At 33.7% G+C, this 21,911-nt stretch overlaps 1 protein-coding gene across 1 annotated transcript in view; it reads left to right on the top strand.

Annotated features, from left to right (window-relative positions):
* The window catches only part of LOC111423845 (uncharacterized), a 114,279-nt gene that overhangs the window by 66,173 nt on the left and 26,195 nt on the right, over positions 1 to 21,911 (top strand). The window contains exon 3 of the mRNA XM_023057227.2: positions 19,813 to 20,061. Within this exon, the coding sequence (XP_022912995.1) occupies positions 19,813 to 20,061 (249 nt within the window). The remainder of the gene's footprint in view (positions 1 to 19,812; positions 20,062 to 21,911) is intronic.

The following is a 21,911-nucleotide window of genomic DNA, read 5'->3' as shown; positions in this document are numbered from 1 at the left end:
GTTATCTGCTTACTGCGTTGTGTTGCCTTAAGGCTGCAACGTTATTCACTTATCGTTTAGTTAAAGACTATTAGTATTTTAAAGTTAAAAACTTCTTTTAACAAAACGGATTTTGGTAAAAAGTATTTTTCTAAATGACGGTATTTGGAAAACAAACGATGCTCATTAGAAGGCAAAATCCTCATGTTCTTTTGAAATGTGCAAGACTCAATTTTCTAAAATTGCTCAAGTCTTCTTATATTATCATCCGGGCGATGTAAAACCAAACGGCGCGTAACTAACCAGCACTAACCGGACGAAAACCTACCTACTCCACGGAAGGTTTTAGGATTTCAGATATTAACCTGAAATCGTACGCGTTCGTACATTACCCAGCAAACACGTGAGCAGAAAAGGGCGTCTCGTACAATTTGCTAAGCGTAATGTAATAGGGTGAGATCCGGGCAAGCCCTTCGCAATAATTACCTACTATTACCGTGGCAATTAGGACCTCGAAATTTTCCCGTTTTCTCGACACCATTAAGCGGGACCCCTTTTTTGGTCGAGATAATCAGGTCTACCTTTTGTTCGCAACTAAAAAGAATTTTCTTTTTGTTGTATTGTTGGGGCCTTTTCTATTTCAACCCGAGTAAGTAAATTAAACAAAACGAATTAGACTTTTTTCTATCCTTAAATAAAAGTACCTAAAATCTATTGTAAAATCGTTAGAATTTAATTTGAACGGACGTTAGGGACAATAATAATTCGAATGTTATCCCATTTAGTTAAACGTAGGTTATGTGACATATATCGGCCGTAAATATCATGGTGGTCAGTTGGGGTGGTGGGGACCATCTGTTCTCGGTTTTTGACCACAGACAGCTGTTTAGTTGGCGAATTTCCACGTCCAGCGAATGTGAAACATCCGAAACTTGCTCGGAATTTCGTTTTTATCAAGTTAAAGTTTAATTGGATTTTATCTTTTACAATCAATGTTTTACACAAACTAACAATCTAATTTTTTTTTTTCAAATATTTTTGTTTTCACTTAAAATTATTTTCACGTTTCAAGAAAGATTATGCAACAAACAACTTGAGGTTTAATTATAAAGTTGTCCGTTTTAATTGATTTACCTTATAAAGCAAAACAGTAATTAAGTTACAGGATGAAGTTCACTGCAGAAAGTTACTCTTCTTGTTTGTTTAATGAATTATTGGAGGACACGGTGTTTATTAAGCTTGGAGTTAACTCTCCAACAAATGCTTAAAGCTGTTTATGAACCATAATAAGTTGTTTTTCCTAAATTTTAGAAAGAAATTTGTAAAGAAAATTTATTAACATAATTTTGATTTAAAATTTACACTGTTTTTATTTCTTAGTGTATATTTAATGAATGTTTATGTAAATATTTGTCTTAATTGATTAATTAAAATAGTTCCACTCAAATACCAGGTATTATGAAATACAGAGACTTAGAAGATTACTCGAGGAATTCTGTCGTCCAACGGTTTGCTGAACACTTACAACTCTAATTAAATTAGTATTAAACAAGGTATTAATATAAATATATGAGATACGGACAATTCATATAAATTATTAAAAATTTGGAATATTTAATATCAAAACAATTAGATACCTAGCTGATAAAGTAATTAAGTTTTCTTTTCTTTCAAAGTTCCCCTTCAAAATCCCTCTTCTGTTTCAAGAACGAAATTTATTGTATTTTACATCACTCTTGACAGAACTTTGGCGATAGGTTCATTCTAAATGGATATTGTCTTTGAGTGCTTCAATAGTCTGAGGTTTGTTAACATAGACTCCTGACTTAAAAATACCCACAAAAAGAAGTCTGGAACGGTTAAACCGGGCGATCTTGCCGGCCAGTGCAAATCGCCAAAACGAGAAATAAGGTGACCTGGAAATGCAGTTTTCAGAATTTCAGTTGTGGCTCGTGCAGTATGCGCTGTTGCTCCATCCTGTTGAATTCTCTAGTCCTAATTCATCCAATTGAGGTAGGAGATAGTCGTGAAGAAGGAGCATGGCTCTATAGTCTACAGTAATCGTTTGGCCACATCCGCGATATTCTCAGCAGAACTCTTGAAAGCGAGCATCTAAACCCTGTAGTGTTTGTCCAATTTGTGTAGCACACCCCGAAAATCTGCGCCGAAATTCACGTTGCGCCAACACCAGTGACGAATTTTTCTGTAAAAAAATCAAAAGAGCGTTTGAACATCTTATGATTTATTAAATCAGCCGTTAATAGCTGAACTTCCTCTTCATATTCGTCATTATCGACTTCTGTATTATCGTAAACTGTCATAAATTCGACCAAATCGTGCTCATCCAAAGGGATATCTCGTACCAATTCATTGATGTCAGTCGTAGTATATTGTTAAAACCTTAGCAACAAATTGCATTTGATTGAGATATAATTTCAGAACACACAGCTTATTTTTGTACTATGAAACTTGACGCATGGTCGTAAATAATGATCGAGTGGCTGAATCAGCGAGGAAGTATTAGGCAAAATAGCAATTGAATATTTGGATGATCCAGCACTGAGTAGCAACGAGCGAATGTAGTTTGAATTTGAAACCTTTTTGTTTCATATATTTCTGGACTTCAGGAACAAAGCAGTTGTTGCACTAATTTGTAAACAGATCGGTAGTTATCCATACCTTCTATACGACATCAAATAAACTGGAAATTGTTGAATGTCTTTGTCTGTTAGAGCTCATGGCTTACGAGATTTATTGATTTTACATAAAATATATTATATTTTACTACAAAACAAGAACGTCACCCATTGTTTGGTCGCTTTAAAACTATTAGCTGATTTTTCATATTTTGCTATGTACATTCTTTTGTGGCATTTTCTTCTAGAATAAGCCCTTTTTGCTAGTTTATCCGGAAAGCTTTTTGCAGCATTTTCGTTTGTTGATACTACTTCTCCTGTTATTTATTTTTAAATTGTGAAATAAAGGTTTTTTGGAAAACTTTTCAGGCATCCCTCACTTACAGTAAATACGTTTCTTTGTTGCCTCAATACTTGTTGATGGGTCCAATTATTGAAGCAGGTTGTATGTTCTAAGTGCTTCCTCTAATATAATTTTTTCATTAATAGATATTCTGTTTTACAGGAAATCTTCTATCCAAAACATCATGTGTTTTTCCGTTGTCTCTAATAACGTAACGACTATAAGAAGATGTTTTGGAACTGTTTTGTGAGTTTCGATCCAGAAATTATTAATTGTTGAATAAAATTTTCATTTTTCTAATTCTTCTTACAGCCGCTTCGCTTAAACCAAAAGCTTTTCCAACAGATACATGATAATCGTGTTTTTTTAGAAAATCTAAGATTTTTAGAAGAATCTAACTCTTCGTTTGAAAATACATTGTCTATTGGTTTATTATAAATTGTTATTTGTTGTTATCAACCTAAAGTTATTTAAATAAAATAATGATAATAGTATACAGTTTTCAAGAATGAGTTGAAATTGAGTTTCTACCTGAGTTTCCTTGGTTTTATTCCTAAAATTATAAAAGTTCTTATATAGTCCATACCACCAGTAACGCGAATGACTCATCAAATAAAACAATATGATATAAAATTTGGACGTAAGGCTTTTTTTCATGATTTCCTTCCCAAAATAAGCTCCAATGATCCAATGATTATCCATCAAATTAACTAGAAATTGTTTAGTGTTTTTGCCTCTTAAAGCTCATGGCATAAGAGATAATAATAATAATATAGTTTATGATTTATTGGTTAACAGAGTTGGTTTAAGATTTTATCATCGTTACTAGAAAACAGAAACGTTCTTTCGTAGCATTTTCTTCCAGAATAAGTCCTTTTTGCTAGTTTATCCGGAAAGCTTTTTGCAGCATTTTCGTCCAATCATTATCTGTGTTAATTATCGTAACCCACGTGGCCTGTGTAATATTGGCTGCCTATCTCAATATGTAGTGGTGGTTTCGATAATTTTAAATTAATAATAATTCTACACGATGCTTTAGCCTACATATCCATCTCTACCTATATGTTTATTAGAATTGAATTGAGAGTGATGTGGAGGTAATCGAATGACTTCGTGGCAGTATTCATTGGCAAGTTCATCAATTTCAGCCTAGAGTGATGGGATTGTCAAGGATTATTAAATTTGGGATGTCTAACTTAGGAACCAACTCCATCAAGCAGTTTTTGAAAAGGTCAACGTTCATGTTATCGAGGTTCATGATTTGCGGCCGTTAAGAATAACGTCACGTACATCTTCATTAGTTCGACGTAAATAATGAAGTATGTTTATCGACATCGCCATTTCAATTCAGTACTGGATGGTTCTTTCCAAAAACTTTTTAGTGTTATGTGTTTTTTCTTGTATTAAATATGACTTTAAACAAAATTGTTGGTTTTTACATTTTATTTATAATAATAATAATAACTTGGCTTTATTAATAAAAAAAAACAAAGACAATAATTATACAAAAGCAATACGTAGGGCGGAGTTAGGAATCAAGTTCCTCTCTACCACTCAACCCTACAAACAAACAAAAAAAAAAAAAAAATTAAGTATTAATAAAATAGAACAAAAGAAAAATTAAAATTAAAACAAAAAAAATCAATGTTTACGAAATTAACAATATTAAACAAAACAAAAATAAAAAAATTAAAAAAAACTAAGGAACATATATTAATTGCAATACATATGCATGCGAAACTCAGCAACTATACTCAAAGAGCCTGGCAGCGGATTATAATATTTAGGAAGGCAATAAGTGAAGGATCGTTCAAATAACGAGGTCTCGTGTTTAGGAGGTGTAATAATACCTCTATTTCTAATATTGATATTATGAACATCTGTCCTGAATGATATTTTGTTGTATAGATACGGGGGCTTCTTCAACATGAGAAGTTTATGGTAGAATGATAATAAATGCAACTTTCTTCTGTTGGACATATTCAACTAACCAGCATCTATTAATTTATGAGACACATGATCATACCGTTTTAAACAGTATACAAGCCTGAGGCAAGCATTCTGTACCCGCTGTACACGACTTACTGAAGTGCTAGCCAAACAGGTACCAAAAACCTTATCACAAAAGGTGAAATTACTAAGTACAAGGGTATCGCACAGTTTTAACAGTGTAGCTTTAGATACTGTGTGCCTAATGCCATAAATTAATTTCAACGTTGCATATGATTTATTGGTTTTCTGTGTAATATGTGTTTTAAATCTAATATTTGAATCCTGATACAATCCCAAATTACGAAAACAGCATCCTACATTAATTCGCTGGTCATCAACTTCTATACTAAAATGAGTAGTTGAGAATGTTAAAAGTTAAAATGAGAATGTTCTTCTCGCAAACCCCTTATCTTTATATAGATAATGAGACTTGAGTATAGTATTTTTTTTTAATTGAATATTATTTATTTTTTATTTTAATTCCTACTTTTATCTTTTTAGTGGAAACCGCAACCACACATAAATCCGCTTAATATTAGAATCACGCGGTACGAATGTGATGATGATGAATGCTGGCATTCTTGCAGCTTATATATTCCCATTTCGCCCGTTTTCCGCGGTTTATTTCCTTTTATTTTAATGCGGTTGCGGTCTAAGATTTAAGAATTTTTGCGCTCGCGCAGCTAATGAACCCAACTGTAACGATGATAAATGACCAGTTTCCTTGCCGTTTAACCGCATCATTGCGTTTCCTGTACAACCCCTTTATTACATTTTATATAACATATTACTTTTATTATTTTGTTACTTTTTTAAAGAATTATTTAAACAACAACAATTGGTATACGCGATATTTTTGACAAATTTGCAGCAATAAATTTCGAAAATATAAATTGGGTTTTAGCGTGCGGAGAACTTGGGTTTTATGCGGTGTGCTGTAATTTACGTTGAACGTTATCGGGCACGAAAACGTTTAGCAGGGGTGGCTTCGTTTTTGAACTAATGCGTGCTCCTAACAATATAATTAAAATCGTTAATTATCGGCGATCGTGTGCGATTTATGCAACGGTGCGGTTTAATTACCGAGCGTTAAGCGGTCGCCGCATTTCCGTTTTGTAACGCACCGCCGCAATCGGACGAATTAATTCCGTGAAAATGTGACCTCCAAAACACGGTTCCAAATGATGAAACTATTTGTTACTGAGGTTTTCATCGAATTGCAATTACAACACACAAAGCTTTCCACGACAATAACCCATCCCTTTTTAATCATTCTACAAAAGATCAACAAATTGATTAATTTTATAATAAATTTTTTAAATAATTCTATAAAAAAAGGAAAATGTGCTGTATAAGTAGAATCGTTTTTCCATTAAGGGTAGAGTTAGAAAAGAGGGGGAGTATTTTATGATGGTCGTCAGTTCTGGAGGGAACGAATTTTTTATCCCGTTCATCCGCAACGAATTTCGTAGGCCGAATTGCGGAAATTACTTTTGCGGCGACCGCTGCGTGAGATTAAAGGGAAATTAAGGGGTCGTTATGAACTAGCGGATGCGGCTACGTTCGAAATGTTCGCCATCCCAACAAAAAAAGAATGGAGATTTCTTCCGGCGAGGTCTAATTGCGACAATTGCAACGTGAAAGAGAAATTTCAATGTATCCAGTTTTACAAGCGGTCTCATCAGACTCTCAAATTTTACTTTTTATGTTAAAAAAGTTTGTTTTACGAGCACTAGTAAAATACGTAAGAATCGATGTTCATGTAAAAAGTATATTTTATTTTAAAATTTATGAAAATTGCCTACGTTAGAGTTTAGGGAATCCGGAATCACGTCTCCCCGTTGCTTGTTCTCGCCCGTTTATGCGGATGGAAAAGTTACGTATTCAGTGTTCTATTTCGTGCGACTTTGCGATGTCGAATAGCGGAGGCGCCATCCCGATGCTTTTACGAAGTCAATTTGTAGGAGGACTGCAGAAAACTTGCCATAAAATTTAAATTGGACTTAAAAAGCAACGACATTTTTCTAGTAATTCTCAAAAGTATTTTACTATCTCCTATTTTTAAATTCGTATTAAAACCATACAAAATCACTAATCATAGTGTTAGTTCTTCTTTTCGTTCAAAAAAAAATACCACAATCTAACTAAATAACAATTGAACCGCGTTATGCATCACTTGACTAAGCGACAAATGAACAATGTTGAGAAAAACGGAATTTTCGTTTTCATCTCTCTAAAAATATGACTTTTCAGAATAGACAGGCTCAAACTATTGAAAATTGTTTGGTGCCTATCTATGTTCATCACAGAATACTGATGACAGCGATCAGAAGCACAGAATCCGCTTGGTCAGTTGTTTTACGATTATACAGGGTGTATCTGTCAAAATGCTGTTTAAAGAAAAATTTTTGAAGAAAATTATCTAGAGCAGTGGATGTCCACAAATTTTTGATGAAGATCGGCTTTTTATATAAATGTCTTGTCAAGATCGACCGAAGGGTTTAAAATCTTTTTTTATATATTTGAAAAGTAAACTTCCTTTTTTTTCTTAACTTTGTTATCGACAGATTTAGTAGATTTTTATTTCTTGTGAAATATTCATGAGTTCTTTGCATTTCTTGGTAATGCTGTAGATACCGTCTCACACACAAAACGCTTTCCAAAATGCAAATATTTGTTAAAGTAACTATTCTATTTCTCTTAAAATATTCTTTGCAAGAATCTAGTCGCTTTAATTCGAAGATAGATCTAACGCATCTTTTTTGTAGTAGGAATACTCTATTCATCGCCGAGGAAAAGCCCGAGAATATCACACCATATCTTAGTAACTGTTCCGTAATACACTGTTGGAAATAATTCACGAGCACACCCTGTATAATCTGAACGCGTGTGTCTAGCGCAATAAAATTTGGTATGGAAGTAGTACTAAAGTAGTGTAACTTACTCTCACATGGAGAGCGGCACAACTCTGCTGGGAGGAGAAACATCAATAGCGAGAGTATCCCCCGTGAGCTTCGCGTACCATCGCTACACGACGTGGCATGGAGTCTATAAGTGCCAGCTCAACTCGCCTCCTTAGCTCCTCAACGTTAGCCGAGGAAGCCGGATAACGTAGAAGTCTCCGACCAGTCATTTCCCAAACATGTTTGATCGGATTCAGATGCGGAAACCGAACTAGTCATGGAAGCATTCGTATACGGTGCTCTTCCACAAAAGTCTGTACAACACGCCCGATGTGTTGTGGTACGTTGTCGTGCATGTATAGCAGACCTGGGAGCCGCCGAACGTAGGAAAGCACAACAGACCGTAGCACCTCATCTACGTATTGTTGACCCATCATGGTCTGCTATACACACAGCGGACGTATACGTCCACCATATGTAATCGCACCCCATACCATAATGCTCGGTTGTCGGTGGATAGGGCGTTCTTGCACACACTGCTCGAGTAGACGATCACCACGGCTCCGACGAACTAAAATTCGCGCATCACCGGTGCTCAATTCGAATCTTGATTCGTCGGAAAACAAAATGTCCAAAATGAAACCAAAATGCGCCTTCCCCTGCCGGTGGCCAAATAGCTTCATGTTGCCTTGAGGAGGACACACACGACGCTAAAGCACTGAGCACAAGAGCGCGATCCTCGTGTGCTGGGGACGCGCAGGGCCGTCCCGGCCGCGGCTGCAGGTACCTATGTCTTACCTCAGACCATTCTCGCCATGCCCGTTGCACTGCCGATAACGACCGCTCCAGACGACGTGCAATTTCACAGAACGATACACCCTCAATGTGCATACCCACAAACATTCCTCGCTCAAAGTCGCTTAAGTAACGCGATCGCCATCCATTGCGCACAGAGTACGATAACAATGTGGTCCCTCACACCACACTAAAAACGACCGGTATTTTCCATCCACTTCGGTCTCCATAGCGACGGAATGTTCCACTTGGAACGGCGGCTCAGTCAACAATGCCGCGACGGAACAACTCGAAACTCCCTCATTAAACTCATCTACAGTAAACCTTTGTGCTCCGCAAATATTATGGATTTATCTTCACGCGTTCAGATTATATAGGGTGTGCTCTTGAATTATTTCCAACAGTGTAAGTGAGTAAGGCTGCACCAGTGGATGATCTAGCTTCGACTTGCTGGATAAGGTAAACATATTTGGCCATCTTAGCAGCCAAATATTCGATGTGTTGCTCCCATTGAAGGTTACCAACTGTTCGCCTGCATATCTTACCATGATCCCATCACTTGAATTCGTAATGGTATATTCTATTATTTCGGTTTTGTTCGTATTTAGTCTAAGGTTATTTGAACCAAACCAACATTTCTCGGCACACTCTATGGTATTAACGATCTTGTCAAAATTGATTCCTGTGGCACTCCTCGTTTGGTTGGACTGTAATCAGAAACACAGGTCATACCATCGTTTCCTCTCATTTTAACGCATTGTTTTCTGTCGACCAGATAAGAATTAATTAGACATAACATAATTACCCATATTCCATAATTTTTCCATTAATATACTCGTCTCTAGAGTATTAAAAGCCTTTGACAAATCCAAATACAACCCAGCCACTGTCTTGCCGTCCTCATTTAAATTCTTTATTATTTCTGATGTCATTTGATAGATACCACGTTCTGTATTGCGTCCTATTAAGTATGCATTTTGTTTTTCTGTGAGAATATTATTTAATTCCAGGAAGGTAACAATTCTGCTAGAAATGACTTTCTCAAAAACTTTAGAAATATTGGATATCAATGTAATGGGTCTGTAGTTATCAAATTGGGTGTGACATCCTTTTTTGAATACAGGCGTAACTATAGCTTTTTTCCATTGATCTGGATACTTGCCAAGTTCCATGCTCATATTACATATGTGCATAAGAGGTCTGCATAAGACGTTTAGGAGGTATTCATTAAATCTGTTTAATGTTTCTTTCTTAGTTTCCCCGTAATTCCTCATATTTTCTACTGTATTGTTTCCAAACCTCTTCTTCGGTCGAATCATATTCCACGCAGCCTTCATTTTATTATTTGCATTTTGTATAGTTTTTGAGTTGTACCACCTTTATTACTTCTTTCAGAACCTTGCTACAACTCTTATAATATGTTATATCCATTAATCCTTCTATGGTTTTTTTTGTGTAATATCTTTTTCTTTTGACAAGATATCTTAATACCAGCAGTAATCCATTGAGAGTTATGGTAAGTTTGTTCACTCAGTTTTAGAGGAAAATGTCTATTCATGTATTTGTGTAATACATTATATAATAGCCTTAATCCCTCTTTTGGATTCTTGGTGTTTAATACATCGGAGAAATTTTCACATAGATGATTCTGTCTAAAACGGTTTATGTTTGCTTCAGAAAAGTTTCTATACCTTGGATTTTGTAGTAATTTTCAAAATGTTTTACTATCTCTTATTTTTAAATTCGTATCAAAACCAAAAAGAATCACATATAAACAACGCTTTGTCCTATTCAACGATGTAATTAATATACCTATTGATCATAAAATTTATTTTGAAACACTGTTCAAACAAAATCATTCATTACCCACATATATTTCGTGGTTGATACAAATGTGAATGCTTTATTTACGTTTATTATGCAGGATTTAAAATGAATTTTAACAAAATGTGCAACCTACCTACATCAATGAATTTATTATTAAATTATACAAAAAATAATTAGAAAAAAGTTTAGCACCAAACTCAAACTCGTTAACCAATGAGTTAACAGAAGTAGAATACGTACAATTAAATTATACTCTTTAGTGATAATCCGATTTACAATGAAATAAGTTTCCAAAAATTTCCCAACCCTTATCCTTCCTAATCTGGGAAAACAGAGAGAAACCCGATGACTCAGGACACACCAATCGCGAGGATCATAAATACGGGTTCGTCATCCCTTTTAAGCTCCAACTGTTTCAGCGGACGTGCTCGTAATTCTCTAGGACTACCGTCAGATGGTGTCCTCACAGCTTCCCTCCTTATCCACCCCACCTCGATAACACAATTGAAATCTTACCCCCAGCACCAGCAACTACGAAGACAATTTTTCCCAACCCAACCACCAACGGCGCTTTTAGTTATAACTAACTTTAACAAACCGTAGAAATCGTTATTTTGAAACTGTAACGTCCCTTTCTTCATTTTGCGAATTTATCCTCGAGGAAAAGTTTTAAATGCCTGCTTAGAGGTAAATCGAGATACAAAGTGTTGCCCTCGACGTTGCAAAGTGGTCAAATTATGTTCTCATCAAAACTGAACACTCTATATAAACGATGTAGAGATGATGAGTACAGAAACGGGGATCGCATTGAGATATAAAGCCCCACTCCATACTACCTCGTCCTCTCGAAGTTTCGATTTGGCTACCGCAAATGGGTTACTTCGATAACGATAATGTCAATGAGGGACTTGCTATGAGACAATAACCGTAAAGTTGATGCAACAGGTTATTATACAGTTTGTATTAGTTTCTGTATACCTATAAAATTATTTTGTAATAATTAATACGATTCTCACATCATCAAATTCTAGAATGTATAAAATTTGCAGCCCAATACCCAGTATCAATCAGATCCATGGATTTGAAGTTGTATTTTTATCTTGTTCCTTATAGCTGTGCTATCTTTATCCACATCTTCTTCAGAGTCTTGATACACAAATGTGATTTTGAATTAACCAGTATTATTGTCAAGAATGCATTTAGACCTAAAAAGAAAACTAATATTATACAAATATTACGCATATAGAATTATGTGTAATATTTGTAATATAAGAGAATGACATTACTTAAAAGCTTGATTTTGATGTTTTTTTGAAAGTGTTGCAAAGATACCAGGAAATAGAAAAGATTTTTAGGTGTATGTCAAAATAGTACCAGTTGATTTAAAATAACTTCAGGTCATATGACAACGAGAAAGAAATTCAAAAAATTAAAGGGGAAACATATTATTCTGACCATTATTTACTATTTGAGTATTGTGTATATTTCTTTTTATATACAAAATAAATCCACATACATTTATAGTTGGGTATAAATATATCCTCATAAATGAAATAATTTAATTAATAGTTTTCAAAAAAAAAAACTTCAATCACCATTTCCAATTTACAAACGATGTGTTCGCGATAGTGCACGAGGATTGAAAAGCCATCACATCAACTATAACATTAAAGCGATTGGATCGTATTTAAATCGAGGTGTAAAATCCGTTTGACAACCAAACTGACCAGATAAATCAATTTAATTAAATTATTTTAAAACAAATTATTTTAATTAAATGTCATTACAATTCCTGCCAGCTTATAAAGTGCTAACTACAATATGATTATCTATCACCTCAGAGTAAATCGGTTCATTAAGCAATAACGAACCAATTAGTATGGATATGTACGTCAATACGCCGCCAATTTCAATTCGGCACGTACCACAAATTGAGCTGCTTCCTCATCGCGCGATGATGTATGTTCCCCGAATTCTGAAGGTTAATTACGCTCTTAAGGGGATGTTGACGACGATGTCGAAGGAGGAGACAACGGAATTTCTCGTATAGAACACGCCCGTGCGCCTGGTTATGCATATTTTAAGAGAGGAAACGCATCTTTCGACGGGGGTGTTGGGAAAATAGTAGAGGAAAAGCTTTGATGGGTTGGGTTGAGGATAAAAGTGGATAATAAATATTTTATTTACCCAAGCTCCTCGGTGCTGATGCTAATGCTATAGTTAATGGTGCTTGAAACATTGATGTAAAAAAAGATTATTTATTTATACATATATCAATTCTATAGTTATTTTTTATAATAAATTTTACGTTTTAGAAGATTTAAACTTAGAGTTGTAAAAAATGGCAGAGGGGAATTTCCTGGATTTTCATTGTAGTGCCACAAATCGTTAGAGCAATCATCGACAGACGTCGCGACGTGCTTTATTCATGGCCGGGCTAATTTGCGCCCACAGCCCCCGTTGTGGAAAGAAACGTGCCAAACGGGCCGTAAAATCCAACCATACATCACGCCGCCGTCGGCGTCGCACGTTTTCGCAGTTTTCCGGATATTTATGCGTGCCGACCGATCGATTAGCTCGTGGCCGCAATCTGATGGCCATCGGCTGCGGACGTCGCGACGTCCTTTCCAATCACTGTTGTTACAAATTGTAATCTACGTTGCATAAATTAAACGAAACAATCCCGAATTAAAATCATATCCCAAAGCTCAAAATAAACAAACTAACGAAAATGTTAATTATCGTCACCGTTAATTTATTATATCCCACAAAACCTCAAAATAAATTAATAAATGTCCTTCAGTTCAAAATTTATTTATTAAATTTTAAACTCTCATGATTAATTGGGATCGTAAAATTGGATCATCAAGATTAGTATTCCAATTTGTATACATCCATTAATTATACCTGAATTTTTCATTATAAATTAAAATCTTCTGAAGTGTGAGGGGTATGAAGTAAAATTGGTTGAACTTAATCGATAATTGATGAAGATATGATTCTGTCAAAATCCGCATGTTTCTAGTTCTAGGTCTAGTGTTACTTCTAATGCAGTGTTAGTTCTTGTATTAGTTGTTATTCAACGTTAGATGGTTGTATATTTTTCATTGAACTAAAACTAGAACTAACACTACAGCCGTCTTAAGAGACGTAAGGCTAAACCCAAATGTTTCTAGTTCTAGGTCTAGTGTTAGTTCTAGCTTTAGTTGTTATATGATTTTTGAAAAAAAGTTAAATGGAACGGTAGTGTTTACTTCACAGAACCTTAGTCACCATAAAATTTGCTAAATATTAGTGAAAACCGCATCTCGATATCTCCATCCATTCTGGAATTATAGAAGGAAATGTTAAAAATTCGTAGATCTTAATCGGATCAAATTACCTTAGCAAATAAATAAGAGAGCACAAAAATGTTATTACCTAGAACCTTCCTTCACACTTTATCCATGCTTAGAACTGGTTCAAAACTACCTTTGAGGCGTGTTTAAAAGCCAACGGCTTAAATTTTTGGCAAAAATAGCTCACAAATGTTCAAAATGCCTTCCATAAACCTCTATGCATTTATTTATTCCAGTTTCAACTAAACAAAAAAACCCTATTTAAGTCTCAGCACTGGACACGTTTCTAATGGCATTTAGTATTTTGTTTGGGAAGTTGAAATGAAACTCTTAAAGCCTCTGTTTGTTTTGTATTACATGTACTTGGTACCGGTTTCGATCAATTAATAATGATCATCATCAACCAAATCTATAAATGCGTACAAATTTATAAGATATAAATGAAATTAAAAAATCTAAAGAAAAAACAATGATGCTAAAATTACTTACAGTCAAAATTGTAGAAAATCGATAAATATAATATATAATTAGTTAAAACATGTTGATACAATTTAAAAACACATACATTTGTATAAATAAAATAAAATTGAGTGCACTTTAAACGACAATGAACCAAAATGAAATAAATGTAAATGCACATCATACAAAAAATGTGAAAAACAGGTCTTCCAAAATATTCGACCAAATGTACATACCAGAACAAAATACATATTATATATTAAATTTATAAAAGGAATAAAGAGGGGTTTCTATAAGGTTGATCTGATCATTAGTAAAATTTTTGGGTCATCTCTACGTTTGTCAATTTCGAATTGTTCGAGTAAATCGAGTTATTTAGTGTTAATTCTAGTTTTATTTGTTATTCAGTGCTAGATTCTGTCTTAAGAGACGTATGACTAAACCCGAATGTTTCTAGTTCTAAGTCTAGTGTTAGTTCTAATGCTAAAACAAAAATGAATCATTAATACAATTGTCTTGTGCTAAAGAGTTGAAAAGAGAGTTCCCTCAATTAAAGTTGAGCGACCCATGCAAACAAACAGTGAACTGTTTCCGGCACAACAAAGGGGCAGCTATGAAAGCTGTCTTCCGCCAAAACGTAGAAATCAATCGGATATGAATGATAAAACTATCGTTCTTGCACGAAAAGAAAGAGAGCAATTGAATATACAGAAACGACACATGTCAAAAACGAAAATGTTTTAGGAAATTGGAAAAACATTTAACATGATTTGTAGAAGAAATAATTTTTCACCATACGACCTAGTACTTATTATTTACTGCGTCTTTATAAACTTACAGGCTTACTATACAGGCTGGTTAAATAGTGGTACAAATGAAAGTTGGTTATTAATTAATGCCTAACATGATTAATGATTATACATCTTATACAACATAAACCTTTCTCTTGTGTATTAGGAACAATGTTTGGTGATATCAGGAACGAGTTGATCTGAGGTCACGATAGTATTGATATCATTCATAATATAAGGAGATATTAGGGACGATGTTTAGCGATATTAACAAGATGATGGAAAAGATGTTAAGAAGAAATGGGAGTTATGTTGGGATATATCAGGAATAATTTTGATTCCTTATACGATATTCGAAGTTATCTAGATCAATATTCATGCATATTAAGGACAATGTTGATTTATTTGGAGATATCACAAATAGATGATGGAAAGTGTTGAGGAAGGCCATAGATAGAATATCCCGCGTAATTTTGAAGAGATATCAGTGACAATGTTTAGTCATCTTAAGGGCTATCTTGATAAATAACGAGGAAGATGTTAAAAAAGATCAAAATAATATTGAGAAATGTCAGAGATTATGATAGAAAACATCTGGGATATGGCCATGTTTAGAAATATAGAGGAGAAAGCTGAGGAATTGAGGTTATGATGGATTACCTCTTTGGCATAAAAATAAAATGAAGAAACTTTTGATGAGTCATACTCGTCAAAGTCGATAGTGGCACATGAAATGAATCCCTAACTCGTCATTGTATGTTAAAGATTAAGTATTGTGAAAATCCAAGGATATTGAAAAATATTGTGCGTGTTGATAGTTGGTATTGATAATGTTAAGAAAGGTAGTGATTACATTAAGCTGCAATAGGAATGATGTGGAAGATGATAAATAAAGGAGAAGATGTTGAGGGAGGCATTGATGATATTGGATATTAATAAGGAAACATCTTTTGTAGACAAAATCTAAATAATTTTTTTATTCAAATAGTTCAAATAATATATATTTATAAAGAAATGATTAAACTATACTATTAATCAACAACAAGTATCAAATTTATAATAAATGTTCAAATATTTCCCCACCCATTTCAATACATTTATTAACCCTTCTACTAAAACTTTCTTTACATTTTAAAAGGTTTTCTTGGCTGCTATTTCTGCATACATTTCTTATCCACTCTTTCGCGATAAACATTATCCTTAAGGACGCCTCGCAAAAATAATCAAGAGGTGTTTAATCAGGTGATCTGACAGACCAGGAAATTGGACCACCCCTTCCAATCCATCGCCCAGCAATCCCGATCTAAAGCTTCAAGTGCAATATATGAAAAATGTGCTGGACACCCATCATTTTGCAGCCACATATTTTGTCTTTCTTCCCTGCTCAAATCTACAAGTAACGTTGGCAAGACATCATCTAAAAAATTTCGGTACTTCCCCCCATTCAGCATAGTATCAATAAAATATGGACCGATTAATTTATCAGCAATTATGCCACACCAAACATTAACCGATCAAGGTTAATGTTCATTTGCCAAAGTTTCATTTGGTTCATTTTTATGTAAAAATTATCTCATCGAATTAAATGTATAAATTATTAATTGATGTTAAAATTTATGTTAAATGGACCACCTTGTATAAAATCCCAGCACTTTCTAAACTATGTATTTGCTAGATTTTGTACGACACATGTAAACTTTTTTAATTTTGGAAGTTTTGAAGTGATATCCTTAACGACTTTACCCGCATATCTTCAACCAAAAAAATCTGTTTCTTTAAATCGTTTTTTAAATATTCGATGTGATCTTTACAATAAGAACATTGAGATCAGAAACGATTTCCTCAAATTCCATAAAAAATAAAAAATTTAATATAAAAAATTTAAGTCAAAATGTCACATGAATACCTTATAAGAATAGATACAGATTTATTGAAACGTCAAGATTCAACGATTTTTCTTTTCGGTTCGTATATCTTCAGTAACGTTTACAATATACATCAACGCAGACACAACATTTCGGATTCAAACGTTGACGTTTTCACGGCCACTTCATATTTCATGCAGACGACGCGGAATGCTCTCCGCTTTTATATTTCGCGACGAGTCGCATTCCCCTCCCGCGATATCCATACACATCCTCGAGGGTTTCGGTATCGCAGCTTTGCACACAACCCCTCGCGCGAAGAACGACCACCAAGCTTCGACAAAGCGGTAGATGCTGCCAGACGAGGTATTTGCAGATCGATTTGCGAAACCCCTTATACGTACATTTGTATCGTTCAAACGTATTTTTTTTTAAACTACAATAAAACGTACATATATGTGTATGTGCCTTATTTTTCATGGTTTTAAAAGCTTTTTGAGAGAGAAAGATTTTATTAAAGATAAATATTCAAAGTATATATGTTTTGATTTGAAAATTTTATCATCTGGGTTTTCTATGTGTATAAATGAATAATTGAATTTAATTTAATTATTGAACTTTAAAAACTAAACAGTGTAATAGTAGAGACCATCTACAGTGTGTTAATTAATTATCGTACCCGACGTCATCATTGCAAGTATACAACCAATATCACAGTGCAATACGCATCATACGCAAATCGTGTATTGCAATAAAAATGCTGTGATATTGGTTGCATACTTGCAATGATGACGTCGGGTACGATAATTAATTAACACAGATCGTCGAGTCGATACCATCTAATGGAAACACGATTATCTTAACTTATTACGTTTCAAAGCTTTTAAGGCTTTAAATAAGTCTTCACTTACCTATAATTTTCAAAGACCTTATGTATTATTGCTAGAATCGAAATAGGGCGATAGAGTAAGTTCCTTTAACCCGACTTATAGATCAAAGGCTTTCTTTCACACGGTGGAAAAACTCAATAAGCCAGTGAACGAGAAAAAATAATACAAAGTGGCTTAGTTCCACATTCACATTTGACTATAAAAATAGCTTGTAAATGACCAGGAGCGGAACCTGTTTCGTAGTCAACACTAAAAAGTATGTACTAAAATAATTGTAAGTTTTTTTGTAATGTGAAAGAAAAAGATAGGTACTCTATCCAATTAGACCAAGTTGATCTTGTCAAACTTGTGGGTAAAGAAAGTTCCATAACTATCTATATAAACAAATCAATTGTGATATGCACATCTTCGCACATATGTATATGCAAATTGGTATCATCTTTTCAAATTTTAATAAATGTTTTAAATATTATACTTGCACGCAATAATAATATTGAAATCATTTTGTGATTATAAAGGAAAGATTTAATGTTCGTGTTGCTATTATTATAAAATGAGGGTCAGTTAATATTTTAAAAGGTACAAAAGCGAATAGTGTTGAATTATTTATGTCAAACATTTCGATGTTGCATTAATACGTAATGGTATAATCGATTTTCGAAATACCCACTCGTAATCGAAAGCTTATGAATTATCTACAGCTTTAAAAACTTATTCTCGATCGATAAGTCTATATAACTTCCTATAAAGCTGTATGTTTAATGGTCGTTAAATTACCAAGTTATATAAAATAGTTTGACTAATACACTTATATTCATGCTAACAATCTTAATGTAAAATCTAATAACGTCAACTCAATGAATCTTAGTTATTTCAATCACCTTCCACTACCTTTTAATGGAAATAAACCTCCCACTAACTTTTCCTAATGTCTCGTAATGTCTGAGCACCCCAACAAAGACTCCAAATAGGTACAATAAAAAACTTTGTATTACAATTGAAGAAAAAATTATACAATACGATCATAAATCTTGAAATATCCTCAATATCGTCTTGATATCTGTCCGAGACGAAAGGAATTCGAATTTTTTACGACACAATTTCAGATCCGTAAAGATCCGATATCAATTGACCGGGGAAAAGTGTACGAAAGAAGGGGTTTTCAGTACGATCTCGACAACGTTGCCACTTCCGATTCACGGTCAGGGATTTGACGGGACCGTTTTCCCAATGGATCACCCGAAAAAGAGCCAAAAAAAAAACGATGAGCATTTTCATCACCCAACGCTTTTTCCGGTAGCGTGAATCGTAAAATCGTCTAAACAACAATGACTACACGACGTATTTTTACGAGGGGGACGCATAAAAATAACAAACGACGCAGGGTGTGTTCTTATCGACCTTGTTTCAAATGTAAAACCATCTTCAATATTTCATAAAACGAGCTCTTTTTTTTATGTTACAATACTTTTTATACGCACTTTTTCTTTGAATATGTTGTAATCGTGATACGATTCCCAAAAACTTAATTCACGAGTAAACCGTGAAGTTTATCATATTATTTCATTTAATAACATTTTGTGCTAACCGTTTAATTTAGAACTTTGTAGCTTAATACGGCTGCTTGTTAAGGGGAAAACATAGTTTAATAGAGGACAAAGAGGTTCTGCATTAACTCTAATAGTAGCTTTCTCACGTCTCGTGGATGGATTCTTAAAGTTGCCATCAAATATGTAAACAGACAGCTCCTGGGGTGCCGGAACTTGTGTTGTTGCGCAATTAACGGAAGTTCTCGCTTTAATAAGCCCGTTAAGCCGATTAGACGTCGACAAAACCGCATTTAGACAGCTCGAGAAACGACCTCCACTACGAATTTCGTTAATTACCATTTGAGGTTTTAACTTAGACCCAAATTTTAAGCTAATTAACAAGCCAGAAAAAAAACTTTAAAGATTAATTCGCGAAATTCATAACAATTTCGTTTATCTTTACAGATTATGGACGATGATTTCAGTTCGGAAATTGAGCAAAATTCAACCGTCGATATGAGGCCATTAGATTCACACGAAGCAATGAACAATCGCGTTTACAAACCTAGATTAACGCCAGCTGGTTTAACCAATAACAGAGAAAAGCGAAGTTTTGAATTTCTTCTTGGATTAGTTAATAATAATTCTAGATTACAAGTTACGGATACGGAAGAAGATGTTGATGCTTTAACGCCTGTTATAAGAAGAAGTAAGGTTAGTTAAAAATAAAAGAAAATTATATTATTTATGTTATAAATTAAGTTTTCTCAAAATTTTTTATAAATGTAATTAAGTAAAACCTCGATTTAACGGATTAATATGGGGAAGGGAGTGTTCTTTATAGCCAAAAATTCGTTATATATATGAAAAATTGTGTTAGTTCTAGTTTTAGTTCAATGAAAAATGTATAACAATTTAAGCTGAATAACAACTAAAGCTGAAACTAATACTAGACCTAGAATTAGAAGCAAGTTAGTGATGGAACGGATAGTGATTTTGCGAAAAGCCGGATACCGGATATCCGGTCATTATGGTTATAATTTCTGGTGCATTTCTGAAGTGATACCCTATATTGCCACATTATTGCGATATTTGAATAAAAAAGAAATTAATAAGAAAACTGATAAGATATGTCAACTTATTTAGTCCATGGACTCATGTCATATTAGTTTTCTTTCAAAATTGCATCTACAGAAGGAACTATTTCAAGTGGAGCTTGCTTATGCTCCAAAATCCTTTTCAAACAAATCATCTTCTTACTTGAGATCATCAAATTCAGAAAAAGTTGTTCTTATTTTACAAATATTGGCTTGGGTTGGGTCTATTTAAAATATGACAAAATGGAATGAGTCATGAAATACAAATGTCCAACAACGATCATGAAGATGATAAATAAAATCCTGTGTATCTAAGCTAAATCCAAAAGATGAAGGATAAAGATACTGCAGAAATTTGATAGCAATTATTTTCTCGGAATCATGATAATATAAACAAGAAGAGGTGAGCTGTTTGCCAACGCATAGGAAAAATAATAAATTCAAGACAATATGTCAATCAAAATTTTTCAACCCAACCCTACTAATTTTTCTTGAATGTTTGCATAGAAGAAAAATTGGTTGTCCAAGTAAGTAGGACATGGCAAAAGTATTTTTTCCAATGTTTGATGTTTTGGGGATGTTAAAGAATTTGTGGGGAAAAACTAAATTGATCAGGAACTCTGCACAACCTAAAATTTCCAAGATACAAAATGAACTTTTTTGATGCTGATTTAACTAACGAAGCAACTTTAAAGAAAGGATACTTTAATTAATAATTGGCGATATTTCCACAAGGATCCTTCAAGAAATCAATTTTATAGCGAATTTTGAAAGTTATCGATGAAAATTTTATCAAAACAATATTTGAATTGTTTTCTCAAAAACTAAAAGTTATTTTTCAAAACGGGTTTATTCATTTGAAAGAGGGCACTTTTATTAACACTTTGGGAAATTTTCATACTCATATTCCAAGAACTGGATTTTATACGAATTTTTAAAACTAAATCGGCGAAAATTGCAAAATTTTAAAAAATTGTCAATTAATTCAAACATTTATTTCTCAAGAACTAAAAGTGATTTTTCAAAAAAGCTTTTTGCATTAAAAAGAGGATACTTTAATTAACAATTGGTGATATTTCCACAAGAATCCTTCAAGAAATTAATTTTATAGCGAATTTTGAAAGTTATCGATGAAAATTGCAACATCGAAAATTTTATCAAAACTGCAAATATTGTTTTCTTAAAAGCTGAAAGTAATTTTTCAAAACGGGTTGGTTCATTGGAGAGAGGACACTTTTATTAACACTTTGGGATATTTTCATATTCATATTCCAAGAAATGGGTTTTATATGAATTTTTAAAACTTAATCGGCGAAAATTGCAAAATTCGAAAAAATTGTCGATCATTTCAAAAATTTATTTCTTAAAAACTAAAAGCGATTTTTCAAAACGGCTTGTTGCATTAAAAAGAGGGTACTTTAATTAATAATCGAAAGTGATAACAGCGACAGTTCTATTAGTAATGAA

This window comes from Onthophagus taurus, chromosome 7 (genome assembly GCF_036711975.1).
Source record: "Onthophagus taurus isolate NC chromosome 7, IU_Otau_3.0, whole genome shotgun sequence".
Classification (NCBI taxonomy): domain Eukaryota; kingdom Metazoa; phylum Arthropoda; class Insecta; order Coleoptera; family Scarabaeidae; genus Onthophagus; species Onthophagus taurus.
Note: the sequence above shows the minus strand (reverse complement) of the source record. Positions and strands in the feature narration are given on the sequence as shown.